The sequence below is a fragment of the Xenopus tropicalis genome, chromosome 6 (assembly GCF_000004195.4).
Source record: "Xenopus tropicalis strain Nigerian chromosome 6, UCB_Xtro_10.0, whole genome shotgun sequence".
NCBI classification, from domain to species: domain Eukaryota; kingdom Metazoa; phylum Chordata; class Amphibia; order Anura; family Pipidae; genus Xenopus; species Xenopus tropicalis.
The window spans coordinates 62,156,162-62,183,241 of record NC_030682.2 but is presented as its reverse complement, the minus strand read 5'-3'; the positions used below and the strand labels follow the sequence as shown (position 1 = coordinate 62,183,241).

Genomic DNA, 27,080 nt, shown 5'->3' with positions numbered 1-27,080 from the left:
TAATTGAACTCCTGGCATAATTGCACCAAGACATTGTAACCTGGTAAATTTATAGCGATCAGTCAAATATTCTAAAATCTAACTAGTGTTCTAATATTTTCCATGAGAGTAAACCATTTATTATTTAGAAGTTATTCCATGGGAATTTTAAACAAACAAAAACATTGTTTTGCAAAGATAAAACTTAATATACTTAATCATCTAAACATGAATTTCAGGGGCTAATTTCTAACCCCCTTGGGTACACGACAAATTACATTAGATATGCTCAAAGAGATCACAGAGGTTTTGACATATGATCTGTTCTAGATTCTAGAATGTTAACTTCATAAGGCTGAAATGAGTATCAAAAGACTCTAACAGAGCCCCTGGAGGCACCTTACCTTTCACAGTAAAAATGTTCATAACAAAAGCCTATTCAGAACACCTGACAGCAAATCAGCATAATTTTTTTCTAAATAATGTAAAGTTATGGTTTACATATGGGTTACCGGTATTAGTATTTACCTTCGCTATATAAATATATGTTTAGTAAGTTGAATAAGTCAATACACACAGAGTGGTTGAAAAAGATTAAATTAATTTATTCCCCAAAGCACTTTAAAATACAGACAAAATATTCTTAAGAACAGAAAGTTCTACTGATGTTCTACTATGGATTGAAACAATTCATTTTGAAAAGCATATTGCCGAATAAAACAAATGAACTCCCATCTAATAGAAGCTTAGTGCAAAAGTTCATGGTTGGTAAATCCAAGTGGTTGATGAGTATATCTACAAACATGAATATACAAAACATGCATTTGTTTTCGTAAATTCCATTTTTTAACCTCAGAATTTAAAAGAAAGCAATGCTGCCTTATGATACCCTCTTGGTTTAGTCTTCCTGCAATTGGTTCAGTCCAGAAGTATGCTATATCAAGTTTAATTGCTAAATATATATCTACCTGAAACACTGCTTCCTAAAAATCCATAAGCATAAAAAAGAGAATCAAATTTGCCAAAGAAACAAAAAAATGATCAGCCCCTTCATTGTAATAATGCCATCGACAGAAACCAGCTGGTTATCTACCAAATATGGAATTAATGACACAGCCTGGGACATGCATCCATCCATTAATAACAGTGTATACTGAATTAGGTGAGAAATAAAATCTTGATGTGGCTGCAAAGACTCTTTCTGGAATCTTAAATAGTGTATTATATTTTGAACAGAACACTTGAACTTGATCATTGTGCTAGTGTTATCCTTCCGTTTCTGCTATTGTAATTTCCCAAGTGCAGGAAACTTTCACAGCATCTTCAGAAATGTGTTAAGAAGATCATAGTGCTTTGTGTCACCTCATCTGCACTAGCATTTCTCCATCCAAACAATAAATGTGTCTGCAGACCTCTATAACTTCTCTGCTAAAAATCAGGAATACAAATAACATATCATGTGGTTTCATTTGTTACTTTTCCTTTCTGTCAATGTTGTTTTCATGACACAAATGGGAATTAACAAATCTAAAGTGGTTAAGTGGTTAGCAACAAATAGTGAGATTGTTTGTTCAATATATTACATTACAGAAATGTAAATAATCAAGATTGTTGATAAGAAGTGTTGAAATCTCTTAATTTTCCAGAACATTTTTTTCTGGACATCTAACACATTAGTTAGAGACTTTGCTTAAGGGGCTGAACGCAACTTAGTTCTGATTTGTCTATTGACATATTTGTTGCTGTGCAAAAAATGTATGTGTGGGGCTGACCCAAGTATTCTAACTATAAACCAACAGGCATACTGGAAAGAATGTATGCAGTTTTCAGTCACATGGAATGGTAAAGGATCCATTATCCAGAAAGCTCTGAATTTCAGGAAGGCCACCCTCCATAGACTACATTTTGATCAAGCTAAGATAGGACTAATCTTTAGTGGGGGCAAAACAATCCTATTGAGTTTATTTAAAGTTTAAATGATTATTTAGTATAGTCATGGTCTTATCTAGAAAGCCTATATCTTGAGCATTTTGAATAAGTTCCATACTTGTATCAATGATGATACTCGCCAACTTCAGTTTATAGCACAGCTTGGGTTAGTGTGTTGCTCAGGTCCTAGCTATAGACAGGTTTTGCCATTGTTAGGGTTCATCAGTCAAGTATAGAGTTTCTGACTGAAATTACCATATGTGAAGCCATGCCTCCTTTTAGGCGAACAAACGACAACAAAAGATCCTCTGCACTCACCCATTATCAATATATATATAGGACATTATGACATTCTGTGCATTGAGCTACTAAGAAATGCCCTTCCCTTTAAGCAAAACAGGGATTGTTTCTCCATATATTGCAATATACTTCAAGCTGGCCAACTGCGTCAAAGTCATCCCCTTCTGGCCAGTCCTACATTGACTTATGCGATTTATTAAGAATTCTACTGCTTCAATATACATTTTTCAATTCAAACAGCAAGCTCATAAACTCATTCTTCTAACAACATAAGACACTGGTCTGTTTGCAGACTGCATACCTTTACAACCTGCATTTGACACGCCTCAACTACTATTAATGTTATTTAACCTACAACATGAACATATACTCACAAGTTTGTCCATTAGTTTTTTTCCAGCTGCAAAAGCAAAACCTGACTTCCTGCTTCTAAGTTCCTTAGCAGCGAGCTCACCCAAAGGCACGCCAGCACCTGCACTGGCTCCCCAAGCCCGATGAAACACATCTCATCTACTAAGTTTCAAGGGCATTCTGTGAGAGAGATATCAAACTACTACTGTTAATATGTAACAATGTTTGGCATAATTAAAAAAAAATAAAAAAATGCAAAAATAATAAATGGGCATATCTTTTTTACTAAGGCAACTGGAATTTAGCTGATTTTGGTGTACGGATTTGTTAAGCAACAGTTGTAAGGGTTGTAACAGTAACCAAATAACTAATGTTACTTCCTCGAAGCATGGAATGTAAGCACAATATATCAAACTGTATTTGATCTTCTACTGTTCTCTAATCACTTACAATTACTACTGTATCATGTTAGCAGCATTAAAGGCACCCTTAATTGGAATGTGAGTTAAGTGTGGAATTTAAATTATAGGTTTTATGGATAATGTAATATGCCAATTGACATGAAACACAAAAAAAACTATTGCCATGGAATGCAGAACAAATTAACATCTTAACACTGCAGTCGTCTCCAACTGTTTCATGGATTATGTGATGCTATTACAGAGAAGAAATAAAATGATCACTCCAGGGTATACAAATAACCTGTTTCAAACAACATGCTGTAACAGTTAATTTCAAGCTAATTTCAATACTTTTCTTTTCGGTACTTTGGTTGTAGAGAGCATGTTTTAAGGACACAGAAATTTACCACAGACTTTTTAGAATATAACACTACTTCACAAGGCGTGAATACACTCTAAAATAAAACCTCATCTCATGGCAAACCCAAAGTACAATTCTAGAGGAAGCCTTGCTTCACTGATTTAATGCTTTCCATGTTCTGTCTGCATATCAATCTATTGTATATTTAAAAATGAAAGTTGGTCTGCTTTAATTTTGTTGATTGCATGGTTGTTCTTTACACGTTCAGGTATGATATGACCAAATGCTAAAATACTTCATAGGGACTTTCCTTTCAACGAATTACTGTGCAAACAACATTGGGTCCTCACAGGAAATGGGCTATGTATCATGGGTACCTGGCTAAAATGTTACAGCACGTTATACATTTGAACAAAAAATGCAATAAAACTTTGCAGGGGCAGCCCTGTCGAATACAAGATACTATAATAATAAGATTTCTGCATTCCATAGGATATGTCCTTATCTTTCTATAGAACGCATTTTCACACATTAATCTTACTCAACTTCATGTTAAATGCATGTTAATTTGTCTCCCATGTTGTTCTGCTCCTCACATTTGTAGTTAAAACATATAATAGCACTTTAAACTGCTGCATGAAATACTGCATCTAGGAACCAACGTTTGGGCCACACCACTAGGCTGTTATTTCAGACCCATAATATCTATAATATCTATTGTTTCTGCTTCACTCTTGACAGGTTAGTGAGCTGGCCAAGCAAATTAATATCTCTAATTATAACAATATATATTACTCTAAGACATTAATATCCTTAGATATTGAGCTTACATTTTTGCACCAAATTGGAAAACTAACTAATCAGTTTTCAAGACTCACTTAAGTAAAATGGTGCCCAGCTTTTAACAGAGGGAGGGCAACCCAATGCAGGATGACAGAGAATGCATATTTTAACAGCCACAATCAGTATATAATGTTAATGGATATATTTATAAACAAAGGAGCCACAAAGGATTGCCTAAGATCAGACTACAAGTAGTCCTATCTTACTGAGGTTGCATTTTTGGTTATTTTATTCCTTAGGCAAAAATTCCATGCAAAGAAAGCCAAAACTAAAATGTACCATGATGCTTGTTACCAGCCCAGGGAAGGTCCAGTATATCTGTGGGTCAACTATACAGCCCTGACATATTATATTCACTTAAACATTGGTTACTATAGGCAACAGGAGAAATTGTACATTCCTATATATACTTAATAGACAATATATATTAGTATATATTCTCTCTCTGTATATACAGCTTTAGATCCTGTATACATGTGAATTACATTTGAATATTATAGAAGGCACAGTATATCACAGGTTTTAAATTCATTAAAGAAAAAATGTTAAGAGTTTGGCTAGAAATATTACTCTGGAACAAAACTTTAGAGAGTTACAGGCTAAAGTAATTTTAAGTGATGTTTCCAAAACCACAACTGTTAACTGTATATAAAATTATGATGCATAGCAGTACCTCAACTTCCAGGAAAATATTTGTATGAACATTAACTAATGTGCTTAACTATCATCACTAGGCCTGCTGCAAATCATCTAATCGCATAATAAGAAATGGGCAGCTGGTAACCACTGGCACAAGATTTACTTTAAAATCCAACAACACTTTGTTTCTCTTTTATAGCATTAAGAATACAAAATTTAAGTGGTCACACAAAAAGTGAATTTAAGGCTGATGGGGGAGATTAGTCACCTGCTGTTAAATCTTCACTACCCCAGGCAACTAATCTCCTTAAATTGCCCACTGGCGATTCTCTTTATTGCCAGTGGGAAAACCTAAGCATTGCTTCATTTTACGAAGTCGCCCAAAGTTTCCTCGCACTTTGACCCTGTTAATAAATAAGCACCGTCAGATGCATTCAAGAAGGGTTTGGATAGCTTTATAGCAATTGAAGAAATACAGGGATACTGAAAATAGCTCTTAGTACAAGTTGATAAAAAATAAGAACTATAACTCAAAATGAACTGAGTGAACCTCTTTAATGAGCCTTTCCTTTGAATTTTTCCAACCAGTCATCAAACCATTTTTTTATGAAGCACCAATAACCAAACATTTTTAAATCCAACTAGTAAATGAAAATACAGCTTATTTTTAACTAGGGTCAACTATACAGCCATGAGAAGATTTTGAGACCAATGAATGATCAGCTGGTTTATAAACAGGGAACCTATAACACAGATTAAGATACGAGTATATGAAGTGGTTGACGGGGCATTTAAGCATGCTATGATCAATTCATAGTTACGGGATTTTTTGAAACAGAAACATCCTAAGTGCCCTGTGTTATATACACTGCCCAAGGTACAGAAGAGCCTGTTAAACCCACCGGACCAACCGCCAGCTTCAGGGAGGGACTCCTTGCCACATCCCTTTGGTGTGTAAATAGATACTGTGTTACAGCCAATTGTAATACCCCAACCTACTTGAAAGGCACACCCCATCTGCATGAAAGCATCAGACAATTGCGTTGCTGGATGATGGTTCTTGCTTAATAGCCAGTATGAAAGTAGTGAGTTTGTACGTCATAATACCGCATGGGGTTAACATTGAAGTGGTTACACGATTCCTTGAGAGTTCTGGGGTTTAGGAGGTCCCACCAGTACCATTTGTAATTGAACTTTTGAACTTGTTTTTATCTTTGAATTATTTTCGTTTTGAATATGCTTATTATTTACAAGTGTCTAGTATAGCGATGGGGGTCGCCTACGCCAACCCCAAGCACCAATATGAAAAACAGTATATAATTTTCATCGACATGGTTATCATCTGGTGTGGCACAGAAGCAGAATTTCAGGAGATGGTTAATGAGTTAAATGCTATTGACAGTCCAGTGAGGTTTACCTATGAGATACATCCAATAAAAATACACTTTTTGGACGTTGAACTTTTGATGAATTGCAATCATTTGGACTATACCCTTTATCAGAAACCCTTGGATAAAAATGTGCTACTTCATTATGTCAGCGGTCACCCATACCCTCTGGAAAAAATAATTACCCATTTCTTATTTTTGTTGGGTCTTGAGGAATAATTCTTCAAAACCTGAGTAAACAGCTTAAGGAAATGTGGGCTCAGTTTAGATAGGCAGGCACTAGAAATTGCATATAAAAGGTGTGAAGGTTGAGAAATACTTAAGAATAGAGACACTTCTGGCCTTTAGTATAACATGGGTAAAGTTCATAAAAAATCAGTGGAACATTGTATGTGCTGATAATGACTTGAGAAAAACTTCTCCGGAGCCCTCAATGATTTGTTATAAAAGAGGCGCTAATTAGCAGGATCTTCTAGTAAAAATTGACCCGGTGAACTGTACCTTAAAGGAGATGTAAACTCCCGCCCCTAAAAAAATGTAATCTGTGAACACCCTCTTTGAAATCTTTAAATACCTGAAACTCTTGTTCTTCAAAGGTTAATAGTAAGGCTGCATCACTTAGGATTCCTTCTCCTCCTGTAACCCACTCTGCCCCCTTCTATAGAAACTGACTTTGGCTCTTGGCTAACTGAGAACAGAAAATTGTGAAGGGTTTACAAACTTTCAGACACCACGGTAGGGCTTTATATACAGAAAAAATAAAAAATATATAGATAAAGAAAGAGGAAAATTTTTTCAAAATTTTTAAATATTTGAGTAAGAGTCTGTGGGAGATGGCATTGCTGTTATTTGGAGCTTTCTGGATAATGGGTTTCAGGATAACAGATCCCATACCTAAATAGGGATATATTTTTTTTATTTTACTTTTGAAAATACAACCGATTTGCTAAGCCCCATGTCTCTAAAATGCAGCAAAACCAAATAAGTATAGTTTTATAGATTTCTGATTGTATGGATCAAAAACTTCAAGCAGTTTTAACCCTTCTGTAGCCTAATTTACATAGGCAAATTAGGATTCAGATTCGGTTCAGTATTCGGTAGAATCTTTCACGATTGGATCAAGGTTCGGCCAAATCTTTCACAAAGGAGTCGAGCTTCAGCCGAATTCAAATATAGCAGATTCAATGCATCTCTACAAAAAATCTTTTAAAAGTTGGTTTACTGAAAGAAATCATACATTTTTGAAAGCAAACATTTTGACTAATCCAAAAATTGATAAATATGTCTTTTACTGCAAAATACCAAACTGTAAGCCACTTAGCAGTTTTATAATCCCATTTCCAAACAAAAGTTAGGACACTGTGTAAAATTAAAATACAAAGAAAATGGGATGACTTGCAAATCATTTAAATGCTTCATATAATTGCAAACAGTACAAAGACAACATATCAAATGTTGAAACTGAGAATTTTGTTTACATGCTTGTTATCAATTTGATGCCAGTAACAAAGCTGAGACAGAGGCATATTTCCCACTGTGTTGCATCCACTCTTCTTTTAAAAACAATCTGACTGTTTGGGAACTAATGAGACCTAATTCTGTAGTTTTGAAATGAAATGTCGTTGCACTGTTGCCTACGGAGTCATAATATAATACGTGCAGATTGTGGTTTGGCATTGTCTTTCTAAAATAAGCAAGATCTTCCCTGAAAAAGATATCACCAGGATGGCAGCATATGTTGTTCCAAAACCTGTATATATCATTTAACATTAATAGTGCCTTCCCATATGTGCAAGTTTTCCATGCCATGTTAACTAATACACCCCCATAAATCATGGATGCTAGCTTTTAAACTGTGCGCTGATAACAAGCCAGATGGCCTTTCCCCTCTTTAGTCTGGAGGATGCAGCTTCCATGATTTTCAAATAGAATTAAATTTTTTGATTTGTCAGACCATGGGAAAATTTTCCACTTTATGCCTCATGTCAAAAAAGCTTGGGCGCAGAGAAGGTGGCGGAGTTTCTGGATCATGTTTATATATGATTTCTTCTTTGCGTGGTGGAGTTGTAATTTGAATTTGTGGGTGCAGTAACGAATTCTGTTTACAGGCAATGAAGGAAGTATTCCTGAGCCCGTGGAGTGATTTTCACAACAGAACTGTGGCTGTTTTTAATTCAGTGCCGCCTGAGGGCCAAAAGCTCACTGCTATCCAGTACTGGCTTTTCCCCTTGTCCCTTATGCACAGAGATTTTTCTAGACTCTCTGAATCTTTTAAAGGACAAGGAAAGGTTAAGTCACTTGGGGGTGCCAAAATGTTAGGCACCCCCAAGTGACTTTAATCGCTGACCTTGTACCCCGGGCTGGTGCCCCTGTTAGGAGAAAACAGCACCAGCCCGGGGTACCTGTAGCAATGCGCTTCCTCCTTCCTGCTTCATTTAGCTGCGACTATACCACAGGCGCATATGCAGTAGAGTGAAAAGCCAACTTCTCTGTTAAAGTTCGGCTTTTTCACTCTACTGCGCATGGGCGCACACGGCAGCAGGAAGCAGGAAGCGCTGCAGCTACCCAGGGCTGGTGCTGTTCTCTCCGAACAGGGGCACCAGCCCAGGGTAAAAGGTAAGCGATTTAAGTCACTTGGGGGTGCCTAACATTTTGGCACCCCAAGTGACTTTGCCTTTTCATGTCCTTTAATGATAATAAGTACTGTAGATGATAAAATCCCACAAATTTTTGCAATTTTTTTGTTGAGGAATATTGTTTTAAAATGGTTAATATTTACCCCACAGTGTTTCACAGAGTGGTGTACCCTTCCCCAGCTTTACTTCTGAGAGACCCAGCAGCTCTGGGCATTACACATCTTAGCCAGTCCTTTGCTAATATTGTCCCAATTTTTTTTTTACATGTCTTGCTGAGATCAAACTGAAAATGAACATACATTTTTCAGAAAACAATAAAATGTATCATTTTCAACATTTGATATGATGTCTTTGTACTATCTCAAATTATATATAGCGTTTAAATGATTTACAAAATCATCTCATGCACTTTTTATTTAGATTTTACATATAGCCACAACTTTTTTGAAAACATTGTGAAAAACTTTCTGACTTCTAGAAAGTAAACATGCAGCAAATGTCAAAATGGATAAACATATCTTTTTACTCTAAACTACTAAGCAGCAAAAAAAAGTGGTGTCCATTAAATACCTAAAAATGGCCTCAAACCTTGCAATTAACATGATATTGTACTATTTATACCAGTGCTGTCCAACTGCCGAGGGCCGGAATTTTTCCGGCCTACATGGTGGAGGGGTGATAATGGAAGCCAGTTCTTACCACTCCCTTTTTTAAAACCACACCCGCTTGAAAGCACACCCGTGTTATCACATGACCATACCCATATTAATTGTGGTAGTACAGCAAAAACCTGCCATACTCTGCCTTCCCTACCCTACCTATGTGTGTCATACTCTGGCTGCCCTATGCTGCCTGTGTGTGCCATACTCTGCCTGCCCTATGCTGGCTGTGTTCTGGCACTGCTCCTACAGTCTGCAAAATAACTATATATTAGTTATATATATATATATATCCTGTTCCTGCTCCTGAGGTGTGAACAATGTGGGTGATTACAGTCTGAGTCTGAGTTGTGAACAATGCAGTGGGTGAACAATGTAGGGATTAAAAGGTGTGAACAACACAGGGGATTACAGTCTGAATCTGAGGTGAGAACCATGCAGGGGGCCAGGTAATCACACTACTGATACCATATAAAGCTTACATAAAGGTAACAGCACTGCTTGGGCAGCACTGATATATGGAATGGGACACATTTACAAATGCACGAACGCTCGAGCGTATTTGCGCCGACTTTGTCGGCTCCCACGCAAATTTTTCATACGCTTGCGCAATACAAATCAGAAAGGTATTCCCACTGTTTACAATAGTTCGTTACGAAAATTTAGTTACATTCGGATCGCCAATATGATATTATCGTGACTAATACGATTTTTTCGTAAGCATTTACGTGATATTTGCGATCTTCAAAAATTTTCGTATCCAATCCGAATTTATTAGAACTCATGATTTGATAAATCTGCCCCTATATGTAGATACTCCACAATGAAACAGTGTATAGGAATATTCATGCCTGCAAAATAAGGCAACGTTTGTGTTATAATATGTAAAAAAAAAAACTTACATAATCTGAAGAATCCAAAATGGGAAATATGCCAAACTACCAAACTGCAATGTCATGCAAAACCTGCTAAACTCTAAAATTTCAATAACACCTTTGAAAACTTGCATATCATGCACAGCTTTTAAAAACATATGGCATGCAGAGGACCCAACATGTTCACAGGTAAAAACAAGTAATCAAGAACAAAGCAGAATACATTAAAATCACTATTCCCTTCCCGCACTCCAAAGAACATTCAAAGGAATAAATTTATGGGCAGCTTTGTGTGTGGCTTTGTTTTTCCATTTTCACATATATGGCTTCTTTAACACCTCTTTTAAATCAGCCCATCAATAACATTCAAGGGTATTCTAGAAAACTGTACAACAACCTTGTACAAGTCATTCTCTCAGAAAGCCAGTTGATTTAACATATTACTAGAGATAAACCATGACCTGGTTGAATGAGAACCTTTACAGACAAATCAGACAGTAGGCTCTTTCACAGTGGACTGTGTAAGGTTTTTGTTTTTAATTTGAAACGCGTATGCAAGTGGCATTTAGTGTAAAAGGGTGTATAATTACTTGAGGACTCCCTAGGCTAATAATGATGTCCTACACCAAGCATCATTTCTCAAACAATGAAGCATGGGTCCCCAAGAAACTCCCACATTTTATTGATATTGTGCTCAAGTCCAATTTGTAGGTGAAAAGGCTTAAATACAGTTCTTTCTGGTTTATAATTTAAGTAACTGAGGTGAGAGATTAGGATATACAAATATTTGGGTGGTAAGAAATTTGTCAGTGGTTCTGACCTGATTAGGACAATAGTAATTTCCTAATTAAATTAAAACACAAAATATACAATATAATATACTTATTATATTGTATACTTAAAATATACATATGTGTGTGTGTGTGTGTTTTATATATACATAAAGTATAACTGTATTTTAAAGTCTGCATCTTACTGCACATCTATATACTGCACACCTGTTACACTAGAAATATTCAAGAAAGAACTTTAGTTGGGTGGTCAAATTCTCAAATTAGAAGCCAACTATACAAAACAGAAATTAAGGTTTTGTGGCAGTGGATACAATCTAAATTAAGTAGTCAGCGGACACTAACTAAATAAAGTATACCAACTATTTGGTTTCTCAAGTTGGCATGACTTCTAGCCCACACATATCGCATTCCTCCATTCAACTTCTGTTTTAATAAGAAGCACAACTGGGAGAGAGTCGTCAGAATTCAAGTAAAATATTTGGGATCTTAATTGTACTTTGTTCTTAGGTCTAAAATATTCAGAGAACAAGTGTAATGAAATATAGATTTTTTTTTTTTTACCAAAACACATTTATTCTTTATGCTAAAAAAAGTTAAAACACAAAATTAAAAAAAAAAAAAAACCTTAAAAATATATACATTTTTCATTTAAAGCAGTGATCCCCAACTAGTGGCTTGTGAGCAACATGTTGATCATCAACCCTTTGATATTGCTCTGAGTGGCCTCAAAGTAGGTGCCCATTTTGGAAACACAGAAAGAAAGTTTTCTGCCACATCTTACGTACTTATGTATCAGTCGTTTTATGAATGAATGAATATGAATGAATGAATATAAAGCTGCAGCATTTGCAGACAATTTACTCTTGTTAGTAATAAATCCCCCCATTTTTCTCCCAAATATACTCAAAAATCTATCCATATATGGTCAAAATTCCAACTATATAAACATGGATAAGTCTGTATACTACCCCTAGCATTAGCTAACCAATTAAAACCACAACTAAAATCTAATTTCCCCTTTAAATGGCAGGAAACTAGTGTAAGGTACTTAGGTGTACAAATAGCCTCTGATCTTAATAAACTGTATAACGAACTATGAGCCTCTATTAAAAGTAAACTGTAGAACCTTAAAAATGTGGTTTTTGAAACACTTTATATGGACAGACAAGATAAATATGACTAAAATGAGTGTGCTTGCAATGATTTTATAACTTTTACAAACCCTTCCTATACCACTACATAAAGATTTTTCTACAAACCTTAATAAACAAACTGGAAGCTCTATATAGATTGGACATAGGAGAAAAATGTCCTACCTAATACTTTTAAAGCCAAAACTTCAATTTCCCTGACTTTGACTTATACATACAGACACTTGTATTAACACTTATATTAACAAAAGTGAGATCTAGAAAATTAATGGACTGAAGGGGTTCTTGGCTCATTGATGTGGCTAAAACAAGACAACCATCCCCAGCAACAAACATGATCTTATACATTTGTGTATATAACTATGGTTTTCTATTAATTATCAGTTGCAACTGACACCACTTTATTGGGACAAAAGTCAAGACCACTGACCAACTTGGAGTTATGGACGCATGTCTCCCACATGATATCTACTTTATATATATATTACTCCTGAACATTAAATACAGACACTTACTTGATCTTGATCTGTTTCTACCCACTAAAAAAAGTAAAAACAATTATTTAATTTTCTATTAGTAATAAATACCAGGAGTATTCTAATAAACTGCTCCCTATATGGTATCCAACACCAGTAATTTTAAAGAAACTAAATATTAACGAAAGAAGTAGGGAAAACATGTTGTACATTATGTTTCAGACTCCTGAACCAGCCCAAGGCACCCACAGCTAGTGATGAGCGAAACTTTTCGACAGGCATAGAACATGGCGAATTTCCATGTTTTTCCATTGGCAGATTATTTCACGAAACGGCGAAAAAAATTGCCAAGGGTCAAAAAAGTTACGGTGTCAAAATAGGCATGCTTTGCAAAGTTTTCTAAAGTTTCACAAATGTTTTCACACATTTTTCGGCAAAGTGAAATGAGACAGATCCACTCATCACTGCCCACAGCCATTTAGCGGGGGAAGATTTGTGCCTCTAAGATGCCCCAGCAGCACGTTTCATACTCTCTCCAGTGACCCGACAGTGTGTATTGGCTTGGTACATACATTACACAGGCCACAAAGGGTGGCAAATGTGTAATGTAAAAATTATTTCTGGATGTTGAAAAGGCCACATAAACCTGGATTGCATCTCTTTTCGTATCTTTGAAATAAAATAATATGTAAAAATAAAACTTTTACCACTGCTATTTAAATGTTTTTGTAGTGATTGTTAAAATAGGTGTTGAGTCCCCTAATCCCCAGTTCCATGTCTGGCAGATATATGCCCTGAATCCCTGGCCTTTGGTATGGGTTTGTTATAAAGCAATGTTTGACTCTTTAGGGGATGAAGTGTAAATTTACCTGATTACTGTGTTCTGGCCCCTTCTTCCTCACTACATATCTACTGTGATAATGGCAAAGTAAATAGAGTTTGCAGGTTAAAAATCTACCCCCATTCCCGACCTCAGTATTGGGGCATGTGTCTACAGCAGTGCTGTCCAACTGGCGGCCCGCGGGCTTTGATGGCTTACTCTTGTGTAAGCTTTAAATGGTATCAGTACTGTGATTAACTGCCCCCCTGCATGGTTCTCACCTCAGATTCAGGCTGTTATCAGGCTGTATTGTTTAAATATGTAATCCCCTAATAATTGTTTAAATATTAATCCCTGCATTGTTCACCCCCTGCAGTGTTCACACCTCAGGCTCAGACTGCAATCACCCACATTGTTCCCCTGTTCACACCTCAGATTGTAGGAGCAGTAGAAACCCACAAATAATCCCTGCACACTACAAAAAGAACATATTCTGAGGTCGTACTGCAATTAAAAAGTTTTTTAATATATAGTTATTGTGCAGACTGTAGGAGCAGTGACAGCATTGTGTCACTGTATCCTGCCTGTGTGCCATACAGACAGGCAGCATAGGGCAAGCAGAGTATGGCACACACAGGCAGGGTAGGGCAGGCAGAGTATGGCACACACAGGCAGGGTAGGGCAAGCAGAGTATGGCACACACAGGCAGGGTAGGGAAGGCAGAGTATGGCACACACAGGCAGGGTAGGGAAGGCAGAGTATGGCACACACAGGCAGGGTAGGGAAGGCAGAGTATGGCACACACAGGCAGGGTAGGGCAGGCGGAGTATGGCACACACAGGCAGGGTAGGGCAGGCAGAGTATGGCAGGTTTTTGCTGTACTACAACCATTATTATGGGTATGGTCATGTGATAACACGGTTTGGTTTCAAGTGGGTGCGGTTTCAAAAAGGAGAGTGGTCAAAACTGGCTTCCATTATCGGCCCTCCACCACGTAGGTCGGAAAAATTCCGGCCCTCGGTACCACAGAAGGTGGACAGCACTGGTCTACAGCATAGCAGGGACAATACAATGGTCCCCCGAACCACTAACTCCTGTCACCTGTGAATCTTAGACACCATAATCTATGACTCTGTTATGGTGCAAAGAGCTCTTTAAAGATAACCTTGCATCTCATTATAGATTCAACCCCCTCTTTTTTCTGTTTAATGTATCAAGGTGCCCCTGCTTTGTATAATAGCATCAAGTGCTGACCAAGAGCTGCTATTGGTCATTCAGGCTGCATAGCAATACATCAAAGTATAGGGTGCAGTTTGTGCCCACCTTTCAAGGGGTAGCACATGGGTGGCCAATGTGTTCTGGCCCCTTCTTCCTCACTACATATCTACTGTGATAATGGCAAAGTAAATAGAGTTTGCAGGTTAAAAATCTACCCCCATTCCCGACCTCAGTATTGGGGCATGTGTCTACAGCAGTGCTATAGGGTGCAGTTTGTGCCCACCTTTCAAGGGGTAGCACATGGGTGGCCAATGGCTTTCCACCTTCCTGCCCTTTACTAGATCTTCCTTTAGAACTACAGGGCTCACTTATGCTTGAAAACCACTTGCTTGGTATTTACAAGAAAAAACATTTAGGGCAAAAACACATTGGGCGATTAGTCACAGCAACTAAAAAGTTGCGGCAACTTCTATTGTACCCCTTGAAGAAAAGTCGCTGTGATTAGTTGCTGCAATAGACTTACTTAAAAGTCATGGTGACTAATCGCCCTGTGTGTCTTCGCCCTTAATGCCTCTGAGTACTCCTGCCATTACTGACTCAATTAAGCCACTTAAAGTGACGTTGTATCAGGCTATATAGTTTAACAAATAAATTAGTGAGAATAGCGCCCTCTAAACAGCACTCAATTGTAAGTCTCAATGTCTCAATAAATCAAGATGGTGGAGAACATAATCAGTAATAAAACCAATTCATTTATTTAAATATATAAAAATTAATCTAGCATATTTCATTACTATAGATTACATATTGGCAATTACGAATTTCATAATCAATAATTACACAAATTCATTCAAGATAAAACCATTTCATAAACCAAATTAGCAGCGGAACTTAACCAACATTTGTTGTTTGCCTAGGTGGTAAGTTGTCTTATAGTGCAAGCTCCCAGAGTATCCTATACCATTAATCCCAAGTTCCTTAATTAAATGATGTTTACTGTGTCAATCAAAAATGCACATGAGTTTATCCATTGTTATCTTGTATCTTATACAGACTTGAATGCTAAGAAAAGTCTATTATAGAATTAATACACCACACTTCTTAATAGTACTCCATTGTCTGATACAGACTCCTACACATTACAATAGGGACTCATACACAAAAACAATTGACTAGGTGGGTTGGAGTTGCAGTTCAACGTGCACTTACAAAATCACTTGGATTGGGACTCCACTTCGAATGTTTTCTTCCTTGGGCTGACAAACTACTGGAAAAGTTGAATTGTATACAGTTGTCTTATAATAGGTATTATTGTATTAAACTGAGATAACCTGATATTTCCTTTTCTGATAAGCATTACATGGGCTTTTATATTACACAACACTGCATATACAGTGTGCTGAATCTCTGAATATTTCACATCCTTGATACAAAAATATGTTTTATAAAAAAAAATGAAATGCAGACACTCTCCCCACTGCTCCGTATGCTAGTTTGGCCTACGGCGCATGCCCGCTTGGAACCCCTACCCCCCGCCGTTCGTGTATGCGCGCGCCCCTAAACACTCCCGCTGTTCACGCACGCATGCGCATTTGGGGGGGGGGGCGTGCGACCGGGGCGGCCTCGGGGCGCCCGGTTTTGAAATCCGGCCCTGGCTGCGCTGGCATTCGTGGCCCCCCCCTTTGCGTGAGTGCGTGAGTTTGTTCACCTTTCAACTTAGTATGGCAGCTTCAATGGGAGCGCACACAGCAGTAGTAGTTTTATGATAGCATTTCTAAAGTGGGAGTAGTACCATCCTGTTACAGGTAATCAGTTCCCTACTTTTAGAGGACCTGGCTGGATGAGAAGCCCCGGTGGGCTGAGAATAAAGAAGAAGGTAGCCCCCTCAGTGGTTTCATTCCATCACTCTAGAGTGTGCATTCCACCCATTACAGATTCCTTAGCCTCCCCAAACTTGCCTAACAGTAAAAAATAAAATAAAAGGTAAAATAATGGAAACTATGAGGCAAATTTTTCTTACACCCATCCAGAAGCCTGTTACTCTGAAGGATCTTTACCTAGAACTTCTGACAAGCAGCAGTTGAGAATACTGCTCTGATTGGTGGGAGATTCAATGCTTTGCTCACAGTAGCTGCTTATCAGAAGTTCTAGGCATCGGGCAGAGCCTTCCAGATGGGGGTGAGTAAAATTATTTTAGGCTCCAACTCCATGATGTTTATGTATTTAACCTAGCTCCATAGTAAAACCTGCTTTTGTCTGCAGCTGTAGCATTTTTCTTTCCCTGAAGTTATCAGCAGTGCAGTAACCCTTCAAGGCAGGAGGGTCAAAGGGTCCTCCATCCACCTTTCCCTAATCTGCAGCTGCCAACATTATATATTTATGAAGAGTTCACAGGGGGTCATGCTGAGTGTCCTTTATTAATTATTTGATTATTGAAATTTAGCAGTAGCTGCTGCATTTCCCACCCTAGGCTTATACTCTAGTCAAGTTTTGCCAGTTTTCTTAGATAAAATTAGGTACTTCTTCTGATTATATTTGGATCGGCTTATACTCAAGTATATACGGTAATCCTTATTGGAGCAAAAACAATCCTACTGGGTTTATTTACTGTAAAAATAATTTTATTAGCACTTAAGGTAGGAGATCCGAATTATGGAAAGACCCCTTATTCGGAAAACCCCAGGTCCCGAGCATTCTGGATAATGGTTCCCATACCTGTATTAAGTTGATTATAAAATGGCACTGCTAAATGTAGATAATACCTATATTTGCAAGAAGATGTTTAGGATCCCTTATGCTCCAAACCAGTTATTTAGAAAGCTCTCTCACCCAGAGTCAATTTTTAGTAAATCATTTTTAAGAATGATTTCCTTTTTCTGTAATAAAAAAGTAAAATGCCGAAACGCCTTTCCTTCTCCTTTAAAGTTATGGTGATCCAACTAATGGAAGTCACAAGCATTCTGATTAACAGATCCTATATTTGTAAAATAAAACAGTGCTATATGCAGTACGTATTAAGGATGCTATTTAATGGGGGTGAAAGGTTTTGACCGATTTGGTAGGCATATAGTAGAAGGTAAAATGAGAACTGCCAGATAAGAAATTCTGTCATGCTTTATACGGCGTAGTTTTCATTACAAATTACACTGTGTATATTGCAAATACTTCTAAACGCTACTCCTCCTACAGTTTTAGGGGAACAACAGCCAAACTCTCCACACTTCTTTGCCCTATAGCGGAGCAGGTGTGCGCCGCTCCGAACACCAATTTTCCCATTTACTATGACAGGGAAGATTTTCAAACTGCTGCCACACTTACAGCTTTGAAGCTACACCCCCCAAACTTGAATATCATAATCATGGGGTCACCCCAAATGAAACAGCAACATTTGTTGGATGACCCAAAGTGGGAGGGGCCAACAACAGCCAATCAAATTTCACCCATTGACTTTCATGGGGAAATTGAAACTGCTGCCAATCTTACGGCTTTGTGGCTACACTCCTCAAACTTGAATCACATAGTCATGGGGTCAGCCTGAATGAAAATATAAGGATTGTGTGAACAGCCAATGAGATTTTACCTATTGACTTGGTGGAAATTCAACCTGCTGCCATTCTCACAGTAATAACGCCGGGGTCCCCAAACTTTGCAGAGTTAGGCACCAGGTGGTTCAAGGTTAGAAAAAGTGGGTCCCAACAGCCAATCAGATTTTACCTATTGACTTTCAATGAGGATATCCAACCTGCTGCCATTCTCCCAGTATTAACACCAGGGTCCCCAAACTTTTCACAGTTGGTCACTAGGGGACTGCAATCTTAGTTTCGGAGCCACCAACAGCCAATCAGATTTCACCTATTGAATTTCATTGGTTTGATGCCAGGGTTCCCAAACACTGCACAGTTTGTCACTGGGTGACTATGTTCCAAGTTTAGTGGGGCAGGGCCAACAACAGCCAATCTGATTTCACCTATAGACTTCATACGTTTAAATTTAAAGTGCTGGCATTCTTTAAATATTGATACTAAGGTCCCCAAATTTTGCAGAGGTAGTCACCAGGTAACTGCGGGTCAGAGATAGGAAAAGTGGGTGGAGCCACCAACAGCCAATCAGATTTTAACTATTGATTTTCAATGGCTTAATTCAACCTGCTGTCATTCTCACAGTATTAACACTATATAATCACTAGAGGACTGCATTTTTAGGCTTTAAAGAGTGAGTGGGGACACCAACAGCCAATCAGACCTCACCTATTGAATTTTTTTTGGTTTAAATTTAAAATGCTGCCTTTCTCAGACTATTTATGTCAGGGTTCCCAAACTTTGCACAGTCAGTCACTGGCTGACTACATATTCATGGTAGAGCCACCAACAGTCAATCAATTTTTACCCATTAAATTTCATTGGTTTATATTTAATTCAAGGGTTGTTGAACTTTCCAAAGTTAGTCACTGGGTATTTGCCATTCAAAGTTAGAAAAAGTGGGCGAGTCACCAACAGCCAATCCCATTTCACCTGTTTACTTTCAATGGTGAAGTGTAAAATGCTGTCAGTCCACAATTTTTATCCCCAAACTTTGCAAAGTTGGTCACCGGGGGACTGCAGTTCACAAATAGGAAAAGTGGGTTGGGCCACTAACAGCCAATCAGATTCCATCCATTGAATTTTACTGGTTTAAATTTAAAATGCTATCATTCTCACACTATTTATGCCAGGGTGCCCACTGTTTGTCACTGGGTGACAATATACCTATTGACTTTTATTGGTTTAAATTTTAAATTTTTACTATTAATCCTAGGGTCCCTAAACTACTGCAGTTCCAGGTTAGAAAAAGTGGGTGGAGCCACCAACCCGCCACTCATTAACTTTCAGTGGGTAAATTTTAATTGCTAGTAAAACTAGGGTCCCCAAACTTTGCACAGTGGTTTTAACTATATAACTGTGGTCCAAGGTTAGAAAAAGTGGGCGGAGTCAACAACAGATCAGATTTCATTTAGTGACTTCATGTTTTTTTAACCCAACATGAAGTTTGTCCTCAAACTTCCCTTTCTAGTTACTTCTGCCATTTAAAATTGTATTATTGAACCATTAAATGTATTTTAGCTGTAATATTGGAGTGTAGGCAGCCGGAGCAGTTAGCCGTATACGGTTGCAGAGATCTATCACCATCTCGCTTCATGGGGCATTAGCCTAAAGAGTGACTTAAGTTTATCAGACATGGCTGATAACTGATGCATTTTGTAAAAAACATTTTTTTCCCGTGACAATCCCATTAAGCAAAGCAGCTCTACTAAAAAAAACATATTACTTTAAAAACACTAACATTACAGACACTTATCTTTTAACTAACTTTTAAATAAATCCAAATAGATTCTAAACATTTTAAATGTAAAGCTAATATGAGGTACAGGAACAGGATTTGTATAATAATTTTTGTGTTTTAACACAGGTTTGCAAGTTGCTTTTTCATGATATCCTGAGAACAGTGTTCTTTTGATGTCTGAGAAGAGAATAGGAGCTCTGTGAATTGCAGAACTGTTAGAAATAATACCTCACACTACTTCTGTGCTATCAGATTTATAATAAAAAGACATTTTATGATCATACCGTTCCCACTATTGAACCTTATACTCATAATAATAAAAGCCATTTCTTTTTGGATATTGTTTTCAGAGGATCACATAAATCCACACACATGGTGCATTCTTTCGCAGCATGACTGTTCAATTTGATTTAGTATGACAAGAATAGAGGCAGGTGCATATAAATATTGCACATACTTTATTAAACAGGTGTTTAGCACAAGAAAAACTATGATAATACTAACGGAACAGGGGAAAATCACAAGAGCTTCATTTTCTCTTCTGTCCAAAACCCTTCTCCGTTCAAATGGTGTTTTACTTCCAGTTTTCAGAGTTAAGTCTCCACAAGCAGATGACCTACACTCTCCTTTTGTACAAATTACATTTATTTAGAAAATGTCATACACACGTATGGGATCCCTCATCCGGAAGCCCGTTATTCAGAAAGCTCCGAATTACGGAAAGCCCATCTCCCATAGACTCCATTTTTATCAAATAACTGATTTCCTTGTTCTCTGTAATAATAAAACAGTACCTTGTAATTGATCCCAGCTAAGATATACTGTAAATAATCCTTATTGGATGCAAAACAATCCTATTTGGTTTAATTAATGTTTTATTAATTTTTTAGTAGACTTAAGGTATGGAGATCCAAATTACAGAAAGACCCCTTATCCGGAATACTCTTGGTCCCGAGCATTCTGGATAATGGGTCCTATACCTGTATTAACTTTTTAAGAATTGCTTTGGAACAACGCATCTATTTTGTGTTTAATTCTATGCTATTTATTTTTAGCTTACAATGACAATTTTCTACACATAGGAAAGTAACAAGGTCCTTTCTCTTTTCTTTTACCTGTTACAGTCCATGGCCTAGTAGTTAAACAAAGTCACAGAGCTTATTATGAATACAATTCACAACACCTTAATGGCTCAGCATATACTTCTGTGCAAATCTCATTTCCAAGGCACCATGTGCTACATCTGTATTACTGACAATAGACCTTGAGTATCTAGATTCTAGATAATTTTCCAGATCTATTAATCATTATTATTATTGACCAGGATATATAACTGTAATTTTCAAAGTGTGAAGGGCTAAACGAGCTGATACATAAATGACAGTTATTAATTATGTAGCTATTCTATGAAATTTCCAAAATACCACAAGCTACAGAAGAATGAATAAGCCCTTATTCACATAGGCCTATATTCATCTAGAGTCCCCCAAAAAACTGCACTACTTATTACTCTTATATGTCTTAATATTTAATAGATCATTACCTCTTAATGTTTTTATTTAGAATACTAAAATATCAAAATAGTTTCAACAAAGAGATGGCTTTAGAACAAAATTAGCAGATGACATATGGATTTCAGAGTTGCAGATAGAGCAACCCTATTATACTCAAAAGTGCAACACAACCCAATTTTTACCCCTTACTACTATGATGCTCCAAACCATGAGTTCCCTTTCCATCCCTCTCTGCATAGCTGACATTAACAGTAAATGCAGTAACAGTCCTAACCCTATTCCCAAGTGTATAAATGCATAAAAAGGGGGTCTGCACTGCCCAACTGCATTAGTAATGAGCCTGGCCAAAGCACCAAACACATAAGTAATGTTTGTTATGTAATCGACTACCAACCTCAAAAATGCAGTTTGGCAAGAATTTTCTTTTTGCTTCTAGCAATAAATGTTACTTTTAAAAGATTTATTCTTCAGCTGAAAAATATACATGCCCCTTAATGAATTAGTCATATCAGCTAAATACTAAAGGCAAAAACATAATAAAACCACACTATACTTTGTTCTTTGTATAAGAATCATATGCCTTAATTCAGTGCTGTCCAACTTCTGTGGTACCGAGGGACGGAATTTTTCCGACCTACGTGGTGGAGGGCCGATAATGGAAGCCAGTTTTGACCACTCCCCTGTTTGAAACCACACCTGTGTTATCACATGACCATACCCATATTAATGGTTGTAGTACAGCAAAAACCTGCCATACTCTGCCTTCCCTACCCTGCCTGTGTGTGCCATACTCTGCCTGCCCTACCCTGCCTGTGTGTACCATACTCTGCCTGCCCTACCCTGCCTGTGTGTACCATACTCTGCCTGCCCTACCCTGCCTGTGTGTGTGTGCCATGCTCTGCCTTCCCTACCCTGCCTGTGTGTGCCATACTCTGCCTTCCTTTCCCTACCCTGCCTGCGTGTGCCATACTTTGACTGTGTGTGCCATTCTTGGCTGGTTTGTGCCATACTTGGCCTGTGTTTGCCATACTCTGCCTGCCCTACCCTGCCTGTGTGTACCATACTCTGCCTGCCCTACCCTGCCTGTGTTTGCCATACTCTGCCTGCCCTACCCTACCTGTGTGTACCATACTCTGCCTGTCCTACCCTGCCTGTGTGTGCCATACTCTGCCTGCCCTATGCTGCCTGTGTGTGCCATACTCTGCCTGTCCTACCTGTATGGCACACACAGGCAGCATACAGTGACACAATGCTGGCACTGCTCCTACAGTCTGCACAATAACTATATATTAAAAACTTGTTAATTGCAGTACCACCTCAGTATATGTTCTTTTTGTAGTGTGCAGGGATTATTTGTGGGTTTCTGAGGTGTGAACAGGGGAACAATGTGGGTGATTACAGTCTGAGCCTGAGGTGTGAACACTGCAGGGGGTGAACAATGCAGAGATTAAAAGGTGTGAACAACACAGGGGATTACATATTTAAACAATACAGAGGGTTTACAGCCTGAATCTGAGGTGTGAACCATGCAGGGGGGGTAGTTAATCACAGTACTGATACCATTTAAAGCTTACACAAGAGTAAGCCATCAAAGCAGCCAGACAGGTGGGGGGCCACACAGAGGGGGGTCGCGGGCCGCCAGTTGGACAGCACTGCCTTAATTGATTTTAAAAATTTCCCATTTAATACCCTGTACAATTAACCAACAGCAACAGGCGAATGTCCCACGGATTTAGTCGACCCCACAATAGATTTCTGCTACCATGGGTGACTAATTGCTCCAAAATGCCTTTCCGCCGACAACAAGGCAATTGGTGGTAGAAAGGCCTGTGCACCTCTTCAGGTTTACAAAGTCACACGAAGTTGCCTGCAGGAGGAAACTTTGTGCAAGTTTGGAAAACCAAAGAGATGCACAGGCCTTTCCACTGGCAATTGACTTTGTTGCTGGTGGAAAGGCACTTTCGATTAAATCGCTCCATTAGACATTAGCCTTAACAAGAACATATTTGTTAAAAAACATATTAAAGGAGAAGGAAGGCTAATAAAGAGTTAATCTCAAGCTGCAAGCATACCTTCAGTTTTCTCAATAGTGCCCTTAGGTCTCCCTATATATCACCTGTTCAGATGATCAGAAGCCAAACAGGGAAAAAAAAACACTGAGCTGTGTAAAGAAAGTTCCCATAATGCCTCGTTCCAGCACCGAGACCCAGACCAGTGTACATGCTCAGTTTGTAAGACTATGAGGAGCTTCCTGCTAATTGGCTCAGATCCACATTCCTAAGGGGGGGAGTGAGTTCTTAGCATTCTTGAGGAGGGGGAGCAGGAGAGGGGAGAGAGGAATGAGCTGCATGTCTCTGGCAGAGGAAAACAGACACAACAAATCTTTTGACAGCGAACTCAGTGCAGAGTTTCTGTGAGTGCTCATGGCTGTATTTACATAGACCTTACTTAGTGTTTACCTTTCTTTCTCCTTTAAAGTAATTAGACTAATTAAATACATTCCTATAAAGAAGTTTTTGTTTACCTGTCGATATGTACCATCCAGTAACGTGTCAAGGTTTTGTAAAGGAGTTGGTGTTTTGTCTTTGAATCTTGTTAGAAGAAGCCTTTGAATAGCTCGGAATTGCACAGCACGTTCAGACAACAGTGCTTCATACTTTTCCCCATTCAATCTGAGCTATATAAAAAAAATATTATTCATTTTAAACTACCACAATCCACTGTTATATAGTAAAATAAAATCTATAGCTGCCTCATGTTTACCTGTTAACAGATCTACAAAGCACAGCAATAATTATCAAATAAGTGCTGCAGCAACAAATTTATATAAGTGTCTTATTGAATGGCATAGAAAGCACTAAATTGCAGCTGCAGGAAGAGTAAGGATATAACTGAATGCCCACTAAAATTAAGTAAAAAAAAAATCTGGTATTTCTGGTGGAATGAATAACTCATTTACTAATTATCTATTATTTACTAATTATCGCCAACCTCTTGCCCTGGTCTAATGTGTCCCTTGTCTATAAAAGGTGAACTTTCTCAGAAAATATTTCTGGAGAGAGCAGCATAACCATGTTTCTTCATCTCCCAGGTTTTACTTATGCAGGGTTGGGTTGGATGGTTCCTATACTATGTGCCCAAGTCAAGGACACCTGGAAGCCAAAGAAATAGTTGATTATCAGAGATTTTTCCAATAAGGATGTCTATACAAATGGTAAACATACCTCAAAGTGCTGATCAATAAGCTCAAAATATTCTTGTATTGGCACTGGTCCCGAAAATGAACATGTAAAATCTTTAATTCCTTGCTTCAAAAAATAATCTTCAAAACGTAGAATAAGCTCTCTAGTGATTAGCCAGAGGTCTTCAAATTGTTCGCTTTGGATCCTATATCTCTCTAAAAATAAAAAGGCAGAATTTGTAATGGAGTTTAATTTTTTTGCTATAAATCAAGATAGGGCTTCTGTTGTAGTGATGTGCTGAATGGGAATATAGAACACAGTGTGGTCTAACTTTGGGACAGTATTGTATGTTCACGAACCATTATGAAAACCATTATACATGTATCTGTTTTACTTACGTGATGTCTTAGAAGCAAGAAGTGTCACTTTTTGACCTGCAAGCAGATTGAATCCTAAAACACTGACTTGGTCCTCTTCCACTTGATCTATGAAATCTAAATAGTTAAAAGGATTCAGTTTACCAATGGACCAAGCATATGCCAATAACATTTCTTTTTTATTATTAACAAGGCATTAAGTGGATGTACAACTTGAACAGATGGCAGCTTCTATTCATGCATTTAAGAATGAATTCTTATTCCATGATGCAAACTACGTGCAGTGGAAAAGGATTCTAACCTATTTTTCATTCAAGCATGAACAATAAACTGTTTAATTTAAAGCATCAATAATGTTTTTCCAAATATTATTTATAGTTACTGAACAGTTAAATAACTTGTTGTCAAATTTGGGATACTGTTTGCTTTACTGAAGCAAATGATTCTTTATGTGCATGTATGTGATGTAGCATGAGGGGGGTAAACATTGACCAATAGCATGTCACAAGCATAATAAGAGAGCATGGGTAAACACATATGTACATGTGGGAGCCCTGGCAAAACTGCCTGCAGCAGAAGCTCCAACAATGTGCCAAGGGAGACACTAGGGTGGTTTTCAATATTTTAATCCAACTAGAGTGCAAACTCTCTCATTCCACCCCTCTGATATGGGAAAACAATACTGATGTGATAGATGCCCTTTAAAAGTGAACTATCCCTTCCATTTGAATCCCCAAGTGAAAAAATAGCTTATTAAGATGTATGATTATCATGAATATTTGTATGTTATAAAATTCCCCAAAATAATATTCTTTGGCTCAGGAAGACACTAGCACACTATTCTTGGCAAAAAAAAAAAAAGGCTACGAGAGATGCGTTTCTGGCTTTATTTGTCTTTTAAAAGCTGGGTAGCTATGTAGCACTTCCACGAATTTGCATTATTATAACGATAAAACAGATAATCTTACTATCCAGATAGCATCCATAAATCTATGATTTAAACAAAATGTGGAGTTCTAAAATAACAAATGAATAAATGAATAAGCTGAAACTATGAATAGTGGCATAGCATCAAGCTAAGATTGCCTGTTACTGTTCAGGTGAATTTCTTTACTCATGGATCCAGTGGCAGCAAATAAAATATATTATAACAGTATCAGTTTACAGAATATTAAATCTCAGGTTATCTCATCTTACTTCCTAATAGTCATTAGTCCAATATTATTTAAATCAATATAACTTCCATAAACACATGGGGAAGGAACCTAGCCATAAGCCCTCATTGATTTAGCCAAGTACATTATGGAAAATAAGAAACAATTTTATTTTTACTTCTACCATAGTAACACTTAAATAACATTCAAGATGTACCCAAGTGGTGTTTTCCTTGGAGGCAAGAAAGATGACAGACTAATGAACTGCTGCTAAAGTCTATTTATTGTAGTGCACAGCAGACTAAAGCCATTTTTTTAGTTTGCTTCAGCAGAAGCCAGGACATTCAACTTGTACTGCTTTAAGTGAAAAATTCAGTGACATGCAGCTGCTTTCAAATTGCTGCAGTCAATGCCAGCACGTCTGCTGCCTAAGAGCCTGCCAATACTCATGACAAATGCGCTTTTGGGATGTTCTAGACTGTTTTAACAGGCAATACAGTGAGCATGGTCCTGCAGTTGCAGAGGTTTTAACAATATTGTTCTGATTCTGATTAGACCAAGCTTAATGTTCTTGTTTCTCGAAAATAATATTAAGTATTGTAAAAGCTACATAGGATTTTGGTTATGCTTTTAAAATGGAGAAGATAAGATACAGAATACAGTTTGCTAAAGTGAAGAAAAAGAAGGAAATATTCCAGTTCAGCAAATGCTATA

The 27,080-nt window shown here is 37.7% G+C and overlaps 1 protein-coding gene across 2 annotated transcripts in view; it reads right to left on the bottom strand.

Moving 5' to 3' along the window:
* Nucleotides 1-27,080, bottom strand: part of bbs9 (Bardet-Biedl syndrome 9) — a 160,187-nt gene that overhangs the window by 57,134 nt on the left and 75,973 nt on the right. For both annotated transcript variants that reach the window (XM_012964735.3, NM_001016821.2), the window contains 3 exon segments: nt 25,234-25,329; nt 24,878-25,050; nt 24,178-24,330 (listed from right to left, as the gene is read on the bottom strand). In XM_012964735.3, coding sequence (XP_012820189.2) covers nt 24,178-24,330; nt 24,878-25,050; nt 25,234-25,329 — 422 coding nt within the window.